The sequence below is a fragment of the Lepidochelys kempii genome, chromosome 5 (assembly GCF_965140265.1).
Source record: "Lepidochelys kempii isolate rLepKem1 chromosome 5, rLepKem1.hap2, whole genome shotgun sequence".
Classification (NCBI taxonomy): Eukaryota; Metazoa; Chordata; order Testudines; family Cheloniidae; genus Lepidochelys; species Lepidochelys kempii.
The window spans coordinates 112310686-112331457 of record NC_133260.1 but is presented as its reverse complement, the minus strand read 5'-3'; the positions used below and the strand labels follow the sequence as shown (position 1 = coordinate 112331457).

General features: G+C 39.3%; 1 protein-coding gene and 1 non-coding gene across 4 annotated transcripts; both read left to right on the top strand.

Annotated features, from left to right (window-relative positions):
• Positions 1–619: 619 nt before the first annotated feature.
• On the top strand, positions 620–20376 carry HAUS6 (HAUS augmin like complex subunit 6). Of its 3 annotated transcripts, none has more exons than XM_073345472.1 (17): positions 621–918; positions 2276–2371; positions 3156–3234; positions 4334–4466; positions 7193–7340; positions 8501–8566; positions 8679–8730; positions 8936–9109; positions 10194–10387; positions 11222–11351; positions 11949–12051; positions 13215–13302; positions 14462–14534; positions 15202–15387; positions 16909–17044; positions 17554–18567; positions 20048–20376. In XM_073345472.1, exons 1-17 carry the CDS (start codon positions 809–811, stop codon positions 20143–20145), a joined length of 2880 nt encoding a protein of 959 aa, XP_073201573.1. In that variant the 5' UTR covers positions 621–808; the 3' UTR covers positions 20146–20376. The 3 variants fall into 3 exon arrangements, with proteins under 3 accessions (XP_073201576.1, XP_073201573.1, XP_073201575.1); XM_073345474.1 differs by lacking the exon at positions 621–918 and adding an exon at positions 1253–1843; XM_073345475.1 differs by lacking the exon at positions 8501–8566 and having other exon boundaries at positions 620–918.
• LOC140912175 (small Cajal body-specific RNA 8) lies at positions 14257–14388 on the top strand. Its single transcript, XR_012159253.1, has one exon.
• Positions 20377–20772: the final 396 nt, after the last annotated feature.

Here is a 20772-nt window from a genome sequence, read left to right as displayed (position 1 = left end):
TCCAGTCTTTTGGGAGTTGCCCAACATCTGCCTGGCTGAGGGAGGTGTGTTTAATATGCATTAATGTTACAAATTGTAGTTTGTAATCTTCTTTAAAGGTGCTGGGTGTATGTGTGGGGGGGGGTGGGGGGGGGGCTGGTTCTCTGTTTGTTTATGACGTATAGAGAAGTCCTGGACGGTTATTGGTGGGTTGGCTATCCAAGTAGTAAACCCTCTATCCCCAGGACAGGCGTGCGTTTTACATTAGAAATCCAGAGCCTTGTTTTTCACTGCAAGAGTCTCTCTGAGAGCTCCTGATGCATCCCAGCAAAGCCCGGGTTCCCCAGGCTGCCCTGGGGAAACCCCGGCCCCGTGCCTGCCATGGCCAGAACAGCGGCTTCCCTTAGTAGCTCATAGCCATCGAGACTATAGTTGCCAGCTGGCAACGCGGCCGAGACTACAGCTCCCAGCAGGCCATGCTTTACCCAGAAGGAAGGGAGTGTGCCGCGTTGCACGCTGGGACCTACATTTCCGCATCTAAGAATCCTCCTGATAGAGCGTTCTTTCTTACAGCTGCGCGGGAGGGGTTCTCTCCGGGCTGTGATTGGTCGGCGGCGGGCGCGCCCTTATGGCGTCACTTCCGCTGCGAGGGACGCTCCGCGCCCTGTGTTTTTTCTTTGGCGGGTTAAAGGAAATGGCGGCCGCGTTAGGGAGCGGGAACGGCGGCGAGAGAGGGCCCCGCCGGAGAGAGAAACCCTCGGAGTAGAGACGCACCCTTCCTCCGGCCCGCGATCCCGCCCCGAGACCGGTAGCGCTCCCGGCCCTCAGCATGAGTGTCTGGGAGAAGGAGCATCTCTGGCACTGCCTGCTGGCGCTGGGCTTCGAGGCGGGAGCCGCCGCCGCCGCCGGGAAGCTCAGCACCCACCTCAGCCTGGGAGTGTGAGTGCGCGGGGGGGGGGAAGAGGGAGCGCCAGCCGGCCCCCCACCCCTTCCCCAACCAGGGTGCCCAGGCTACTGCGAGCCAGGGGGCATCCGAGCTAGTGCTGGCAGATTTGGCGCGGGGGCGGGATCCCTTGAGCGGGAGATGCCTTGCTCGGGTGTCCCCTGGCCAGATCACCTGGGAGCATCTCCTATGGTGCTGCGGGGTGCAGACGCTGCACAGTAGGGTTACCATATTTCATTTTTCCAAAAAGAAGATGCTGTGGGGGGTTGGGGAGTTGAAGGGGGTATCTGCGGCGGGGGTACTCACTGGAGGTGGGGAGCAGTGCCGCTCCCTAACACAGTGGCAGAGTGGCTGGTGGAAGCCCAGGACATGTAAGTCAGCAATGTCCTACAGGGCCCCTTCCCCAGGGCTGGGAGCCAGGACCTACGTGGGCAGCTTTGGATACAGGGACGGGACCAACTAGGACATGGATCAAGTGAGGTTCTTTCTGAGCTGCAGTGTCTGCTCTGAAAAAATTCAAACATTTCCTGTTGTTTGAAAAATCTGCCCCGACGGAGGATGGATCCTCCAAAAAGAGGCAATAGCCAGAAAAACCTGGATGTGTGGTAACCTGCACAGGGCCTGGCTCTTCTCCAGTAAACCCTGCCCATGACAGATGGTCAAAGGGAGTGGGGCTCCCACCTTGAAGGCAGGGTGGGGTGTGTCCGTTCTTCTTGGAGAAGCCTGTCCCTGACTTGCTGTGGCAGCACATCTCTTCCACCAACCCTACATCTGCCAACATGGAGCTAGCTGTCCCTGCAATCCCTCTTGTGGGTATCGACCAGCGAGATGTGATGTTATGCGTGGTGTTGTTCACGGGTTTGTAGAAAGGCCTTTCATGTGGAGCAGTCAGACTTTACAGTGCTGTGCACTGGATCTCTGGTAAACAAAATGGGCTTTTCATTGGGTTGCTTCTCACTACAAATAATAGTGTACATGATATTTGTCAGAAGAAATGAGGTCTGGAAATAGCAACAGCTATTGCTGTGCGAATTTGACACAATTCGATGCAGTTTATATGGAAACAGTCACCTTGGTAGTGTATTGACACTGAACTGACGTAACTGCTTTCAGGACAATAAACTCTCTTGATGGGATTGTCTAAATGTTATTAAGGAGCCTAGAATGCTGCAGAGTCCTTCATTGGATTAAAAATTGTTAAAATAATCTGGAAGGGTTCTGCCAAATTTGTAGACCAAAGAATTTGAGGGGTTTTGTAATCTTAAATTCACATACAAACCTTAAATTAGTTTGTTTGGATGCTTAAATTTCAATTATTTTGGTTGTTGTCACTAATTACTTTATATTTATCAGGAACATGTTTGACAAGCCGAACAAGGATGCTTTTCATGTGGTTGCGCGCTTCTTGTTTACTAAACTGGATCATTCACGCTCAGTAGAGGTTTTCCGGTACGCACAATTTTTGTGTAATTAATAACAATGTTCTGTGCACACTCGCAATAGAATAATCACTGATGTCTCTGGGGTAGAGGTAACCTGTTTGGAGAATGTGTTACAAAAATCACTTACAAAATTACCATCTGTGTAGGTTTCTCACACTTGGGGTACAGCTTCTTACTGCATGGCAGACAACTTACCTAGGTCAAATTTTTACGGCAGTAGTCGTAATGTAGATGATTTTGGGGAAGCTTTTATAGAGATGGCAAAAGGCACATCTCCTCACCTCTAACCAAATTTCAAGTATCAGGTTCAAGCCATAGAGCCTCTCAATGAAATGACAAGCATTTTTTTAACGTGGGCAAAAGATTTTCCCTGATCTGATTCTCAAACAGAGGAACAGTGTTATCAGAAACTTTCTAAAAAGAAATTCCATCTAAAGCAGAGAGCTGGCATGGAAAATTTCAGCCCAAGGAGCTGGGCAAATTTATAAGCAGTTGGAAACAGGGTCTTATAATAGGAAATGACAACCTGACCAGCTTTGGCTATAATGTATTAACTATGAACCCTAATAGCAAAAACCTGTGCGTGTGAACTGTTTCACTGCTAGTCATTTTAGCAAACTTCCAGGTACCCTTTGATCATAGTTTGAGTACTGTTATTTCTTTCCTCCCTTACCTTCCTCCTAAAAGGAATCACTACAAACTTTTGCATTTTTCAGCTACATACTTAAATAGGTAAATTAGATTATTTACAAATATACTGAAACTGACTTTTCTTCTTTTGGAATGGAAAGATTTTGTTGCCCTCCAGCGGATAAAAAGGGAGATGCTGAATTCAGGAAGCAGTGCTGCGAATGGCTAAAAAAAATTTCAGTAAGTATTGGCAAGAATGAAATGATCACTGCAGGGAATTCTTGTCTGTTTAGAGTACCACATGTATAAGTAGCGTTTTAAGTTATTAAACAAAGTACCTGCCATCAAAGAATAACTCTAACTTTCCCAAGTACAATATGTGGCATAGGTCAATTTTTTAGACTTATTTGAACTGAAAGTTACAGCATGGTATGGTAAAGCTTAGACTGCAAAGCTGATACATTTGGGCTTCATGCATGCAAAAAGCTATAGCCATACACTTAGCTTTCTGTGTATTTCATGCCTCAGACAAACCTGTAGGTGAACAGGCTTTCTTAAAAGGTAAGTTGGGAAGAGTTTATTTCAACATAAATATTGTATGTTTCAATTAATTACAGCCACTGTAGAAGACATTGGTATTGAGAATGCAATTTGATATAAGAAACTTTGCAGCTCTAGAATATTCGTTTGTCCTGGGTAAAGGCAAAGCTGCTAAAGTTTAAAGAAGCTTCTTGAATAGAAATTATAAACAGGCCCAAAGCAAAATTGGTTCCCTAACTGTATTCTGGGTTCTTCCTCTACGTTAGCTTCTGTCTAAATGGGGTTCTGCTAATCATTGCCTTTATGCTTAGAGGGTTTCCAGTATGTCACAAGATCCTAACCCCTTTCCTTAATGGCAAGTTGGGTGAACTCTGTTATGCAAAATCACCTGAAGAAAAGGAAAATAATACAGTGACTGCCTTTAACGTGGAAAAGAAAAAGTGGCAAAAGTATTTTCCAGGACACAGTGTAATTGGAATAGAGCACTTACCTATTAGGGGGTTGGGACAGCAGAGGAAATCTAACAGATATCCATAACTAATCCTGACCATAGTCTTGAAACAATTTGTTCCCATCCTGGAGATGGGGAGGAGGGGATCCAAACTTTCAAATGACTATATCACGACTGTCTACTCTTTTGACAACACATAGACTGGGTTTGCTTCAAAGTTATGTAGCAGCTAAAGACCTTTATCCCATTACAATGTTCTTGTATTTAATTAAATGTGTGGTAGTTTTTGCTTTGACAAAATCACTTCTTGGGAGAATTTATTAATAGTAACCAATTTCATTTCCTTAGGATGAATGTGGAAACAGCTTTCCCCCTGTTGTAGCTTCACTATTTCTGTCTCCTGGTGGTCCTAAATTTATTCATCTAATGTACCACTTTGCAAGATATGTAATAGTACAACATATGAAAAAAGATTGTGAAGGTAAGTTTTAGTTGTCTGATTTTTTTTTTAATCGCTTCATTCATAATATGTGACACAGTGTGAAACTGTTTAGGGCTTAATCTGTTATAAAAATCTTAAAAGGTCCTGAGCTGTTAATCCAGATCTTCATTGGAGGTTGGTAGGGAGTGGGTTCAGATCTGGTCTCGTTTTAAAACCCATTTTCAATTAGTATTGGTTCCCCATAGTATAATAGTTTTGTTTGGAAATTGATTTATCTAATATTATCTTTTCTAGTTCCTAACAAAAAGCACTTGCCTGTATCTTGATGCTAAAATTTATGTGCATGTTCTTGCTCCATTTAGTTCTAAAATACTCATCCTCACAGAAATGGCAGCCATTTAGAATTTCCTTTTTTTTTCTAAATGGAAAACTGGTAATTAGGCAGTACAAATCTCCATAAGTGATAAAGGTGTGTGAGGTTCTAAGGGTTGATTTTTATTCATATGATGGAGTGAAGTGATGATAAATATTTCTGTCTGCATGTTTCAGATATTCTGTGAACTGATCTGGCAGTTTGTCTCCAGTTGTCTGAGTATCAGTAGCACTAGCTGATACACTTGTTCAGCAGTGAGTCAAAATATGTGCATGAGCATGGAGACTAAACTACTCACTTCACTCTTGCAGCTTGTGCTTAGACAAGTTTAAGTTTATTTAACTTAAATAAACTGGTCTGGAAACAGGTTTGAGGCACAATGATGCAGCTTAGGAATCTGCTGACTGTTCTGTCTTTATGTAGAGAGCTTCAGTCTTCTAGTGTGCACATCAGGTACCTTTTGTAAGTACTAAATGCACTGGTATGGGATGAGAGCAGCAAAACTTTCTTCCGTTATCAACCCCATCTGGTCCAAGCTAAATGAAACTTAATCATAGATTTTAAGGTCAGAAGGGACCATTATGATCATCTAGTCTGACCTCCTGCACAATGCAGGCCACGGAATCTCACCCATCAACTCCTGTAACAAACCCCTAACTTATATCTAAGCTAGAATGAAACTAAGTGAAAACATGACTTCTGAAATATCTTTTGCAAGTGCTTCAGAAATCATAATTAAATTCATTCTGATTCTAGTGCAAGTGAGGAAAATGCATAGAGGCTATAGCATTATACAAGTTGTGTAGGAACTTAGAAACTGCAGTCTAAACTCTTAGTAGTATTACCTGTTTTTGTATTGTTTCCAGTGTTAAACTTGTTTTGCTAATAGTGGCTGCAGGGAGGTCTTCGGAAGATGGCAGAGTTTTATTACGGTCTAATTGGCGAATAGAACAAGCATGTTGTCAAAAATAAGACTAGCCTGCTATTCTTGGTGGTCTGAGTTACTGCTTACTAACATGCTCTTTATCACTTCACCTGTTTTTAAAATGGAAACTAAAAACATTTAGACGGATGATTGAGATCTCACTGTAGTTTCTTTGGGTAACTCCAGCTCTTATGAAAAGCTGCCTTAAGTTAAAGGGACACTGTCATCTTATCTGTATTTTTCACCTACTATTGTTAAAGTAGTTGGTTGTTTGTAACTGAAAGACAAGCTTTCCGTAGTTGGGTTGCTAGGCGCACCTGACAGTGCTTTGTGCGTTTATAGTGGGGTGGTAACACCAGTATAGTTAAGGTGGTTCTTGTGGAAAGAACGAGATGACATTTAAATGTGACTTTTACCTAAAAAACTGGCAGGGGGAATTTAGTTTCCCTAAAACTAGTTTAATCACTTTCTGAAATTGACTAAGTTGAGTTTCCCTCTGAGCAAACTTAGTCAAACACAACCAAATACCCCTCTGTTACATGCAAGTACTGTGAAGTAGAGGAACCAGTTTCTTCATGCTCTTATGAGATACTATGTTAGTGTTTCCTAATCTGGGGGTGAGTATTCACCATATTAATCCAAGAAGGATAGTGGCATGAAAGGTTATGTCTACAGAGCAAGCAGAAACCCACAGCAGTGAGTCTCAAAGCCTGGATCAACAGACTCAGGATTGCACTGCTGTGTAGATGTAGCTTTGGCCCTGAAATGTACAGAAGGGGTTGGGATTCAAAGCCCAAGCCCAAATGTCTGCACAGCTATTTTTAGTGCTGTAGCATGAGTCCGAATCTGTAGACCAGGGTTCTGAGACTCGGTGCTGTGGTTTTCTGCTTACCATGTAAACATACCCTCTTGTACAGTAGTGCTGGAAGGGAAAAGGGCATGTCTTTCTAGACTAGTTCTTCTCCTCCTTCCCGCCCCATTGCAAAAGTGTTCATGCAGCAGCAAGTAAGTCAGCAGGCAGGGTCTTAAAATCTGCCTTTCCTTCCCAGCTCCTATAGTGGTCCTTGCTGCAGGAGCAGTTTTCCTCTACTCAGCTTGGATAAGCTTGGGCAGGAAAGCTACTATCTTCTCTGTTCTGATGTCACTCTTCACAGCACATGTGGGTCAGCTCTATGGAGTCCCCAAGGAGCAATTTTCCCCCTTTCCAAGGAGCATATAGTCTTCTGGTGAGATGGTGAGGGAAAAGTGCAGAAAAAATAAATGTACCCTGAAGGGGAAAAAGGCGAAGAGAAACGGATAAAAGGACAAAGTGAATAGGGGCCACATATGTTGATCCATCCCATCTAAAGAGATGGGAACCTCTGTTTTATATTTTGCATTTAAATTAAATCACCGAAATTAGAAACATGTCTTGTTACCTATAATTTTGATGGCACATTTTGAACTTTGTTTAACTGATTTATATAGACACCAATGTACATTTTCCGGAAGCCGTGAATTCAAGACCTCATGACTCATATAAGGCAGCAGCAAGATACAGGGTGGCATGTATTAGATTTTTACGGTCTATACAAAGGGAAGATTTTGTAATTCGAGAGTATCAAAGAAAAGCACAGTAAGTAACTCTTGTGGGGGAGGATATTTTTAATTGAAAGTCTTCATAAAAATTACTTATTACATGAGTGGCAATATAGATAAAGACTTTTCCAGCTTAAAGTAACATTTTTGCAAATGTCTTGCCTTCTAGTGTTGAGAACTCCTAGCTTTTTGCAATTAACAACACTTTGTGCATATTCGTTTCAGTTGTTCCCTGTATGCTGTTTTTGTAGCCCTTTACACGTAACAACAGAGAGAAATTTTAAACATTTAAAATGTGATTGTTCATCCAGCAAAATGGCTGGAGCACTCTGGGATGGGTATAGAGTAGACTTTAAGTTATAGTGTATTTAAAGCCACTGCTGTTTAAAAAACAAATAGGAATTATTTTGTGGTTATAAGAGCCATTTGGCTGAGTTTATCAGAGTGGGATATACTTTGTCAGCATCATCCTTCAGTTGTCTTACTAAATTATCCTCTTCGGTCTTAAACCGGGACATATCCAGTCTCTTCCTGCTGGGGAATAATTAACATCCTGACTTGCACCGAGTTACATCTTTTCAAAGCTTCCACTTCTTTATTTTTCGCATCAAGAAACTTCAGAATACTTGAAGATCCTGTTGTACTTCTAAAAATCAGGCCATTTATATATAAGTGGCAAAACAAAAAATCAAATTAGGCTGCTAGGCTCTTGGGTCTTGAAAAGTTTAGCCACTGCAGTTATGTAAATCCCAGTGCTCTGGCTCCTAGTGGGTACTAGTCAATTGGAACACAGGAATTTGTATGCCAGACAGTTGAGAAACTGTAAATTGGCCCTCAGCCATAATTTAAGTACTTGGATAGCTGAGAAATAACATTTCTGGTAACTATATCATTTTTGTAGTTATTGAAAACTATTTCAGTATAATGCAATGGAACACCGTCAAACTTCCAAGTCTTTGGTAAGATCTTTAGGAAAGATCTTGCACAAAATAACTTGTGTGAGCCTATACAGTGAACTGTGCAAGGCTTCAGAGCTATCTGGATATTCAGGTTTGGGCTGAAACAGCCTGAAAAGTAAATTACTATCTTCCCTTCATATTTTCCATGTCAATGACCATTAGAATTGGGATATCAGAAAAAAAATGCAAGCCTTCAGCTTGATATAGTAGCTCTGTTTTGCTCATTTGTTTTTTGCAGATTATTGACTAAACAAATAAGAGATGCAAGATCTGAATGTGCAGAGCTGCACAAACTGCTTCAAAAGTAGGTATTCCTTCCTAACTGTTCTTCAGATTTATGAAGCTAAAGGCAGACTATTGGAAACTTTTAATCGTAGTTTCATCATAGCTAACTTAATTATCTATTTTTTAACTAGAATGGAGCAAAATAACCAAAAGCAAAGTAACAAAGCAGAGAGAGTTCAAAAGGTGAGGATTTTCTTCTTGATGGCAGATGGCTGACTTTATTTTTTTAGTTAACATACTCCTCCAGCAATTATTCTATCCCAGATACTGCTCTCTACTTCAAACATGCTAGCATTCCTCATTTAACTTTATGCATTTCTGGACTTGTCACCAGGATAGTGTGGCAAACATTTGAGCCATGACATTTTTTTTTCCCTCCCCCATTAAGGTTCGCTCCAGGTGGGCATCTGTAATGGAAACCCTTACATTCTTGGAAAAGGAAAAAGAAGTTGTAGATTCTGTTGTTGATGGTCACGTGGACCAGTATGCTTTAGATGGAACTAATGTCGCTATCAACGTTCCAAGGCTGCTGCTTGAAAAAATTGAAAATCAAATGTACAACGTATGTCATTGTCTTTAAAGTACCTAATACTTGTCTCTTCACATTTGTGCTTTTTATTCATAGAACTCCTAGTTAGTGCCTTACAAAAGTGACAAGTAAAATTATTCTCACTTAATGGAGCTACATGTCTGTTTTGCCATCTGTTATGAGCCCAGAGTAATGCAGCATACTGCTCATAGACCTGGGAACATGCCTTGATTAGTGTTGCATCAGATGCCAAGTATTCTTACGTAGCAAGGGAGAACGAATAAATCTGATCTGATTGTATTTAATGTCCTTACTGTAACCTGCCCTACAAACATGCACAAGCTATTCTCTTAAATTATCACATTTAAAAATGTTTAAACTGCAGTAATGATATCATGTTTGGATGAAGGGAAGGCCTAGATTACTTTTGGAAAAACTCATAGCAGGAATTTCTAAGACATATATGGAAAACATGATCTTTCCTTAAATTAAAAAAAAAAAAAGTTTAGAGAGGGAGATGTTGGTCATTGTCAAAATTGAGGAATAAGGAAAAGTAACGAAACAATTGCTTGGGGGCTTATTTTCTTCTGCATTCAAATGTACTTGGAGGTATTGAGGTAAAATGTCTTACAGTACAGTGTTAGGTATTCTTTATTTGAAGTCCTGTTTCAAGTGTAAATCTCACTAAAGCTATTAAATCAATAACTGCATTGCTAATCCCATATTAAAACAAACAAAACTAATTTAATTTTTTTCTGATTATATTTTGCATTTCACTCTGCTTGGACAACAAAACTAGACTGGTCAGACTCATGCGTTGTGTACAGTGATGTTCAGGTTCATAGAATTGTTGAGTGGTGATTACAAATGATGTTTGTTAAAATGCTTTCATTTCATATTAATATTAAGTTAATATATAATCCCTTCTAAGCACCCTTAATTTTCTGGATCTCAACCAAGGTGTGTGTCTCAATTTTTTTTAAAAAGTACAGATTCATAATCATAGGAGTTTTGTAGCCCTCTACTATACCTCCTCAGAGAAAAGGTAGCGATCTAATAACTGATGTATCTATGAAACTGTTTACTAATTGGTTGTCTCTTTTTTCAATATTTGAAGTTGCATATAGGAAATATATATGAAGCTGGAAAACTCAATCTGTTAACAGTCATTCAGTTATTAAATGAAGCACTGAAGATTTTAAGACATGAACGTCAACAAGTTGACCATGAGGCACTAAAATTAGATCTTCAGTACATTGAAGGGAAGACCAAATTTCAGAATAAAATTTTATTGGGTCTGAAGTCCATGAGGTAAACTGTTAGAATTTTTTCTGAGGCTCTTTATGCTTATTTTCTTGCACAAGGGAAGGTGTAGTCTCCTGCATGTCTCTTCCAAAATAACACAACACTTCATATTTTGGCCTTATTTGCTTTACTGAGAGAATATGCTGATTTCATCAGCTCTGCTCTTGATAGATATTTTGGCTGACAAATGTTTTGGTGTTACTTGGTGTTTTACATCTACAGAGGCATCTGCAAAATTCAGCATTTTCCCCTCTGCTCTCTTTATGAGCAAGCCAGTTGTGCTCCTGGCTGTGTGAAAACGGAAGCTGGGCATCTTAGTTCAGTGATGGTAGTGAAGGATTCTTACTCCTTTGATCTTAAATGATCGGTGAGAAGTCTATTGTACTGGCTAAATTTTAGCATAGTAAACTGAAATTAAGATTTTAAATCTCTTGTATTCACCCTTTAATTATTTTAGGTATTGTGTTCTTTAAAGACTCTAATGACAGTTTTTGGTCAGCGTTTGTATTTTTAGTCAGTTATCTATGCTTTCTTTGCAAAGCTTGCATTTGGCATATAAAACTGGTTTGTAAAAAAAAAGAAACAATGGGACACTTAAGATACTCTAGAACCCTGTGTCTCGTTAAATTTCATTGACTATATATTTACATTATCTGACAACTGTTACAAGATGAACAAAACCAACACCCAAATACACTTTGATAGCACGAAGTTGTCCATCCCAAGCAATTGCAACATTACCCAGAAAAACATCTGATCTCTATCAGTCTGCTTTCTATGTAACGTGATTTTACTTCCAGTACAAATACTTAGGGTCCGTTTGTTTTTAAAATGTTGCAGGCACAAACTGAAGCGAGAGGATCACGTGTCGATAGTGGAATCAATTGCTGAAAAACAAAGAGATTGGGATATGAAGTGGGAAAACTTCCTTGGGCAGTCTCCCTTTAGTTTAATTAAAGATCAGAATCCAGTAAGTAATATGAGCTTTTTGGAGAAGTAGAATATGGCTGTTTTCTGGGGTTGGGAGAGCTGAAGCAGACTTCCTAACAAATATATAACTGCAGTAGAATCCTTTTAATGCTTCCAGTGTACCAGATATTAAAAATGTTCTAGTCTCCTTGGCCTTTTTAAGATGAGTAGGTGTAAGTTTAGTTGAAAGTACACGAGACCTTTATGATAACCAGTCAAAGTTGGTATCCTTGTAGGTAATTCAAAGTTGGTCCCCTCAGGTCAGGAGTGAGTCGTAGCAGCAAATCAGTGGGCAAACTTGCATAGCAATTACCTCCTGTAACTCTCTGTAGTTAAAAGAGCACTTAATTTTCAAGTGGTGTCTGTCTTTGAGCATAAAATTTACTTCATAAAATTTGACCAGGTAAGTTTTTAGTCTATTTCCAGTGAACGAAGGATAACGGTTTCATAACATCTGCTAAACATTTGCTTGTGATCTCGCTGCCTCTGGCCTTTAGTTTTAAAAAAATACTGAATCACTTTTAGTAGTGTTAAATACTACTGATCTGGAGTTTTTCACAAAAATAATTGTTGAATAATTTATTTTTATTTTGAAAAGGTACTTGATTTGTTACCAGCTATGTCTCCTCTTTCTTTTGATCCTGCAACAGAAGAGGCTTATAAAAGCAGTGTCTTCTGTAAATATCCAGCATCAATTCCAGGTGAGTAAATTGGATAATGTTTTTGGTCATCCCTAAGGTGTTCTTTGTCTTGAAAGAATTCTCTGCTTGCCTTTGATACTCCAGTCCTCAATAGCTTCTTGTCATGGCAGTTGCCTTTCTGACAGATGAGTGCTGAGCACTGTTTCTTTGGAGCCTTTCAGTACTGCTCCTTGTTCATGGAGGAATAAGGAAACTTGGGCTGAGAACTCAGCTCTTATCAGAGGAAAACTGCTAATATGTCTAAAACATGGATTTCAGTGCCACTTTCATCTCACTAATACATGATGAGCGTTTTAAAATATATTGTGTCTTGCAATTGTCATGAGCCTTGTTTCTCCCCCACTTAGTCAACATTCATTTAAAAAAAAGTAAAATCCTTATTAGATTTCTAACTGCAATAACTTAAACCTGTTTCTAGTAGAAACATGCATGTTTAGGCTGGATAGGTAACATACTACAAAAACCCAAGGAAGTCTCAGAATTCTGGTAACACTTCCATAGCGTGTGTGTTTTCCTTGGCTTTCTTGCATACAGATTCCTGGCTGGAGGTTTTTTTAATTTGCAGTTTTTAATAATTCTAGAGAACCATCCTGGTTATTACTCTGCCTTTGTGATCTATGTGTCTGCTTTAGGACAGTGTGTTTTTAAGTTGGTTAAAATTGTGTTCACTAACATCCACTTCTACATAGAGCTGCCTGCATATTAACCGTAGCTAACTCCTAGAGCTTAATTTACAATGTATTGGCATTGTAAATGTAGTGATATAATGAGAGGTTCCTGTGGTTGAAGTGGCAATATCTTTGATGACTTAATTCAGAAAACCCTATCATGTGGGTCGAATTTTTATGCCTGTAATGAATCAAAATACTGAATTTCTGTTAATTGAAGAGCGCTTGTACTAAACTGTGTATGTGTTTGCTATTTGATATCTGCACACTTTTCTGCCCACCAGCTTCGTTCCATAACTCATCTTCTGGTATTGGCAAATCACTGTAGAGTACATAAGGGCTTTGTTAAATTGACATTTTGAATAGCCTTTTGAACTAGTCTGCTTATATCACTCCTAGATCTAAAATTGTTGTGTGTCACCTCTGGTCCTTCATAATCAAAGAAAATAGACGAGGCAAAAAGTGGTGGTAAATCCCTTCCATTTCCTATTCTAGATACGCCAAAAAGGGATTGTCAAGCAAATGACGATAAGAGAGAGGATGCAGCATTGGAAAGTATCATGGACACAACATCAACAGGAAGGTATGATTAAAAAACTATCTTGGACCATTCAATGCATGAGTAAAAGAGGTCAACCGGTGCAGACTGTTACTTTCCTCATTAAGATTCTTCCTCTGAACACTTTCTTTTATGAAGCCTTTCCATAATCCCTACAAAGGGTGAAACTATATAACTATCCCTATTTTGGGTGTCCTGAGTTGCATGGCAGCTGTTTACCCTAGGAGGTCCTCTATGGCATTTTAAAAGGTTGTATTTTTCATGCACCCACATAAAGACTCCTACAAACACCTGAAAGCTGTTGTTTGGAAAAAATAAAGGGAGTAAAAATTTCAACAAATTTTGACTAGTTATCTCATTCCTAGAAATCAGTTCATATCTGCATCTGAGTTCTCTTCAGATTATCAAAGCAGTTAACGCTAGACTTGTGTTTACTGAGTGACTTTATATAACTTTCTGAAAATTCCAGTAAACTAAATGTGTAACATGGACAGACAACTATGTTATAAAAGTGGTAAAACAGGTCGGAATACTACTATACATAATTAGATTACTTGCTTCCTAGTGAGTAAACTGAATTTTAATAGCATAGTTTTTAAAAGAGAAATAGGTAAAATTACTTAGATGTAGTGATGATATTTAGTTTAGCTTTCTTCTGCTTTTCTTTGCCCATCAGAACTGACTTAAACTTGTACTAGTAGCCAACTATCTGACTTCATAAAACACCTAAAACACAATTCAAATCCACAAGCACCAAAAGGCTTACAGGCAGGTTACTTAACACTTAAAGAATACATACTTTCATGTGGTGTGACAAGGGAACTGAAATACATTGATACTTAAAATGATGCATTTATCCTTCAACAGTTTGCTTTAGAACTCCAGTTGATCTCAGATTCCCAATATGAATAATACACATCTCTTTTTATAAAGTTCCACTCTAGAAGTATGTGTGGGGGTTTCATATTTATTACTGCTTGGGAGACTGATACACAAATAGGGCTAAAAATCCGCTCTAATTGTCACAAGTCCTCCCTATAGTAAAACTGCCTTCTGATGACCGGGATGAATTGAGGGAAATCATAACGGACAGGTACGGGGCAGACAATATACTGAGCTTCATAAGACTTATATGCAGCATGTTTGGTTTAATTTCAATAACTGGAATGTTGTCTTTTTCTAGGATGCTCTCACACTTGCAGTCAGCTACACAGGGCTTTCTCACAGCTGAACCCAGCAGTATGGTACTTGAAAAGGTCAGTTTTTAATAGCTTAAATTGTCTTTGGGGGAAAAAAGATAAACACTTGAGACGTTTGTATTCTGTCTGCATTAAGAGATTGCAAGGTAAACTTGGCATACTTTCCTGAGTCCTGCTCGTAGATTGAAAATGGTTATGATGTTACCATCGACACCTAGCAGAGGATTCCCCAGGCATTGGGAAAATCATCAGGCTGCATAGCACCTGTGATAAGTTTCCACACCCGGCTCCCAGCTTAGGAAGTGTCTGTACTACACCAGTAATATCTGGTTATTGGAACAGCTTCTTATGGGGGCTGTGAAGTGGCAGCTCAACTTCAGTAGCATCAGGGCCAATCCTAAATTATGCTTCAGGGTTTGCATGGTGGTCCCAGGTTGAGGAATGCAAGTATTGTCTAAAAAGCACCTTTGCTGCATCTTGGCTGCACTAGACACAGAAAGGGCAAACCCAAGGGCTTACTGTTATCTATATGCAACACTTCACCTACGTAGGTATGCTTTGTGTCAACTTAAAATCTGACTGGAATGAATGTTTGTCAGTGTTTGATTTACTGTTTAATTAAACTAACGCTGACACTACAGGTGCTGTGCAGTTGAGTTTGGTAGTTCCTTCAGATTGAGCATTTTCCAATATAAGACTTAAAAACTTCTTTATGTTCCTTTAGGATGTACATACTACAACTCCCAAAAGGAAAGAACGGTCGGTTTCTCAAAAAATCTTAAAATATGCAGTTCACAAACCTAGACCAATAGAAGCTTGGAAGAACGAAGACACACATGTACTCCAATCACCAAGTGCAGTTAAAAGAGAAGATCCTGTTAAGAAAGCACAAGAGGAACTGGCAGAAGAGGTTAGGAGAAGCTTCACTTCTTAATTACACTTCATTCACTAATCCTGATCTTCTAAAGATAATTTGATCTTGGTACTCGATTGATTATGATAACTGTTCTTATTTAATTGTAGCTGTCTAAGCTTCATTTTTGACTCATGTAAAGAAAAGGATGAAGGCTATAATTTAAAAGTACACATTGCTCAAATACACATTGCTCAAGTACAATAGAATACTCTTAATTGGAATATCCTAGTGGGTGGTGGCCTTTCTGATTTACCAGGAGAAAAGTAATGCTGCTGTGCAGGAATCTGTAAATCCCATAATATTACTGGAGAGTATTCACAGTGCTTGGATATTTCTAAGGCACCTCATTTCTGTATTTGTATTGGATTTCTGCAAATAGGCCTACTTCCACGGGAAAGGGCCTAAGCCTGTCCCTCTGTTGCATCTACTGCTGACATTGTGCAGTAAATAGAATAATAGTCAAGTATATGTAGCTGCCGTTGATGGAACAAACTAATAGCCCAGAAGAGGGAAGGTAGAAAGTTTGAATTCCTTTTGTATATCACACACATATAGAAGGGACTGAAAGCTACTAAGGCAACAAACTATCAGAGCCAGTGTAAGACTCATGAAAGGGTACCAACTAAACTGTGGTGTTAATCAAAGATTACTTGTTCTCATTAAGCAGCCGCCGTTAGTCTTCCCTGGGAGAACTACATGATTAAGCATACCCTGGTGACATAGAGCTGCTTATACCATTCCTGTATTTTGTTTCTATGCTTGACAGAGTTGATGCTTTTCCTTTGTTTCACTTACTGAAAGCTTTCTGCAGCTTACAAAACTGATCTTAGGTCTATAACTATTACATATTTTGGCATTTAACTATAGCATCTGAATATTGTTCGACAAACATTTGGACATGGCAGGTGTGTGCAGGCACTTTAAGTCCTTCAAAGGGAATTTTTGTTACAAGAACCTGAAAGTTGTGCTATATAGTGAGATAGAAGACTGTGTCTTCATCCCTGAAATGGTGTAGTTAATTGTCAGCTGCACTCAAGAATATTTGTTCATTTATAGAATATTGACATCCCAAGTGACATGATTTTCCCATAATTGTTCAGATTGGAACTCTCGAAGTAAAAGCTTAATACTTCTCTTAAATGCTTTTCATCCAGGACTCTCAATTCCTGGTTGTTAGTTAATCTCACTTCCTCGTCTCTCAGGGAATCTTGTCTCCATTTTAAAGAAAGATGAACTAAAGCATGGGCTGAAACAAGTCAGTGATAAATTAGAGAACAGAATGCAGAATTTGACTTCCAGTTTCATATTCTGACCAGGAGGCTTTCTGTTTTTTCACACTTACTTTAAAAGGAGCATTTTCCATAATTGTACACACATATTTAAGCAAGGACTGTGGAACTCCTAATGCTCTGGAGTGGGTGGAGAGAATGGGATTCATTCAGTGCTATTATTGGCAGGAACAAAAGTTTTATAATCTTCCTCAAGAGTTTCCATTCTCTAAACTTTCTCCTACAGGTTGCAGATGTAGTGGTATCAGAATCGACTCAGGGCGGTGGTGGAAAAGGAATGGAATTAGATGACCTAATTGGCTCATTGGCTTCTAACCCTTTCTTAACAAGGAAACAGATCCCACGAACTCCAGAAAATCTGAGTAAGTTCTGTTCTCATAATGGAGAGTAGTTGAACTTCAGTGAATTTCTGTTGAATAGAGATGCTGCCATATTAAAGGACACCCCCCCCCCCCAAAAAAAAAAAACCCACTGCTCAATCAGAATGGCTTTAACTCTTAACAGTCGTCGTCATGATGACATACTTATTATAGGTAACACAACATAGTACCTGTAACAAAACAAACATAGTATGACTAAGGCGAGAGAGAGCAGTGTTTCTCAATGACTGGAGCACAGACTCGCACCAGACCCAGAGATCTCCCTGACAGTTTAGGAAGGCAACAAGTGGTCTCTGGTATATAAAAGGTTGAGAAACACTGGTATAGAACTCCTATGCCATACCTCTGTGCCGTTGGCATTGGGGGCATGGGTGGGGAAACATCCATCATTTCAAAGGTAGCATGTTTACACTTCTATGAAAGTAGAAAAATAGGTGGGTAAACAGTATGTAATTGCAATTAAATATGTCCTTTATTTGTTTCAATCTTAGTTACTGAAATTAGAAGCTCATGGAGAAAAGCTATTCAAGCTGAAAATCCTTCAGATACAGAGTTGGTTCAGACTAAAATGGTGACAAAAGAAGCTCCATTGGATCTAGAGTCTGCAATTTGTAGCCGAATAGATACTAGTATGGCCTGCTTTATGTCTTCATCTCACATGTCTGACCTTAATGTTTCTAACTTATTAGAAGGGAAATCTTCATTAAGTTGGATGACACCTGCACCTAAAAAGCAGTTGGCGGTTAGCCACATCAGTGAATCGCCAACACAGATACCAGCTGAAAGATCTTGGGAGCTTGGATCAAAACAGACTGTTTCAAGTAAAAGTCTCTCAGAAGATCCAGAAGAATCTGTCTTTCCAGCTGTAGATAAGAGCATGAATCCTCTGGATAATAGTGCAGAGGAATATATTAAAACGGATGCTCTATCACCTTATCTTTGTCAGAATTCTTCAATGCATACAACTCTGTCGTGGGATGCTTCTCAAATGGTAAGTGGTACTAGTTCTGACAGTCATGAAGTTATCCAGTTTGGAATACTACATGAGACTCTTCCAGAGGAACTTGGCAACATAAGTCTTAATAGCTCTAAAAGTTTAGAGACTGATGATGAAGTCGAAGGTAATTCAAGGGATAGCAAGTCCTTAGCAAACATAGTGAAAAATGATTGGGCTGCTCAAGAATGCAAACTGGATTTACAATCTATTCGCAACAGGTATGAAGCACTGAAAAAGACAGTTTTTGGAAATGAGGCAGATTCATTTCAGTCACCTTCTAGAAAACAATTTCTGAGGTGTGGATCTGAGAAAAACCTTACTCCAGGATGCACAGAAACAAAAGAAGTATTTAGTCCTGTAGGAAAACTCTATGCATTGGATGCAGAGTATATCAAGACACCTTCACGCATGTCTCTTTTTGAAAGAAGGCATACTCTTTCTCCACTGATTCCATTTTCTCCAGTTCAAGCACAAAAGAAACCTAGAGACTTCCTGCATAACTTGAAGGGTAAGCTTGTGTTTGCTTTTGACAGGATTGTGCCACTATCTGTACATGTGGAACTCTTCGCTTCTGGGTTTCCTGGACGTAATCTGAGCACTTGGCTTCTGCTTCAGGAGTTAGGGGGAAGAAGGGAATCACCAAGGTAGTGGATTGTTGCCACAATTACAGCTACTGTCTTTCTCCCTGGAAGGAGCAATGTAGATGCATATATATATATGATCATGGAAGGAGGGAGAAAGATGCAGATCTGATCTTTGGGTTGAGTGCACTTTCTGATGTCTTAGTCTTTTCAGCAGTGGAGCAGAGGAAGCCTTTTAAACTTTTTAAAAAGTGTATATTCAAGACAGTCATCCTCCAATCTACTAGTTTCCAAAGATTCACATATGCATAATTTTTCTTCCTTGAAAAATGATACTTCTCCCCAGAGGTGGATATTTAAATTGATAAAGTCCATATCTTGCAAATTACTTTTTCCAGATATGGAACTATGGGAGTCTTTGCCAAACTATAGACACCAAAATGTGGGAGAGACCTAGGTAATACTTATGCTAATGAAACACAGTATAGCTTCCCACACCAGAAACAGAAATACAGTGGCACTAGGCACTTACTGGTACGCCTTTAAGCATCATTCAGTATACTTGAGTAATTAGTACGACAGGAATTAGCCTTGTAAGTGCACTTGCATTTAATGTGGATTTTACTCAACTGTCAGTCCACAGTAAGTATCCAGGACATTTTCACTTAAATGTCAAATGGAAAAGTTGATAAGTTGAATTCAACGGGCTTATCTTAAAGGGACAATGACAGACTCAGACTGCAATGCACTCTATGGGGCTGCATCCTGCAACTATCAATAAACTGAAGATAGTAATGAATGTAACTGCTTGGTTAAGTGGTCCTCCATAAATTGTACTTCCTGTCGGTTAACTTATAAACAGCTTAGATGACACCTGAAAGCTAAAAGTCCTAAATGATTTGGGACCAGATTGCTTATTAGAAATACATGCAGGCCCATAGAAGGAAATCAAGCAGATGCTTAAACTAGTTCTCCCTTGGCCCTGCTTGCTGGGAACTCTGAGGAATCTACATTCAGTAACCTTCTGATTTATTGGAAGTGACTTAAAGATCATCATCCCTGTAGTCCACATTTGATAAGCCTTTTCTCCCTCGGTAGCAGCGGGTCGTTAATATATATTGCTACATAACTGGTGCTGTTACATACATTAAGTAGCAATAAAAATGTAACACTTTAAATTGGTTGCATAAAGGCTGTACTACCAATGCTGGTGCACACCAGAATCCTCTCTAGTTATTAGCTGCAACTTCTTTGGTTGTGCAGATATGGAATTTTTCCTTTCCCTGATTTGGAACAATTGCCTCTGTAGGAAGTGTCCCCAAACACTAGTCTCTTTTTCCTAAGAGTATTTGGTATGTCGATTTTTTTAATACTATACATTTATATAACAATACATTCTTTTTCTAGAAGAAGAGAATTTGAAGGAGAAGCTGGATGCAAAAGAATCCTCATCAGATATAAAGACACGTAAAGATGAAGCAGTTTCACACTTAATAGAATTATGATGCACTTGGCTGTGTAATGCTTGTGTACTAAACAATTAGACTCATAATTAAAATGCTATTTGTTGTTTACATTTTTCAAACCCATTTCAGACTGAAATTCTGCCAATACGTACATTTAAATGCTTATTTTAACTAACCTGGGAAGAAATTTCCTTAGTGTACAGTGTCCATTAAGGCTCAGTTCTTTCTTTGGTTATTGGTCAGAGGGACTTGGAGATTTTTGACCATTGATATGAGAAGACTAGTAGTCGGATGTGTGGAATCAAACATTTTGTTGGATTGTGTGGTTAAGTAATGCACACTGAAACGCCTGAGGCTGACGCGACTTCCTAAAACAGTTCACATTTTAATCTGAAGTATTAAATAAAAATAAAAAAACTAGTCAAGGACCCTGTTGAAAAATGACATTTAACCATGTGCATTATAAGGTATGAAGGATATCATCCTTTAATTTTTGAAGTCTAGCAAAATTGGAACTTTAATTACCACACAAATTGTGAAGGGACTTTGTAGAAGAAAGAGGATGGATTCTTTTAAAGGCCGCCTCCTACGCAATTCCCTGTTTGGGAATGACGTTTGCCTCCCAATCTGACTTGTCAGGTTTATTTTATGGAGGCCCTTGTTGGG

What these genes read in the sequence shown, in the direction of transcription:
- HAUS6 (XM_073345472.1), top strand. Translation starts at nt 809, where the DNA reads ATGAGTGTCTGGGAGAAGGAGCATCTCTGGCACTGCCTGCTGGCGCTG. An exon ending in GCAGTATGGTACTTGAAAAG is followed by an intron (nt 14,535 to 15,201) that starts GTCAGTTTTTAA and finishes ATGTTCCTTTAG; the next exon opens with GATGTACATACTACAACTCC. An exon ending in ACGAACTCCAGAAAATCTGA is followed by an intron (nt 17,045 to 17,553) that starts GTAAGTTCTGTT and finishes TTTCAATCTTAG; the next exon opens with TTACTGAAATTAGAAGCTCA.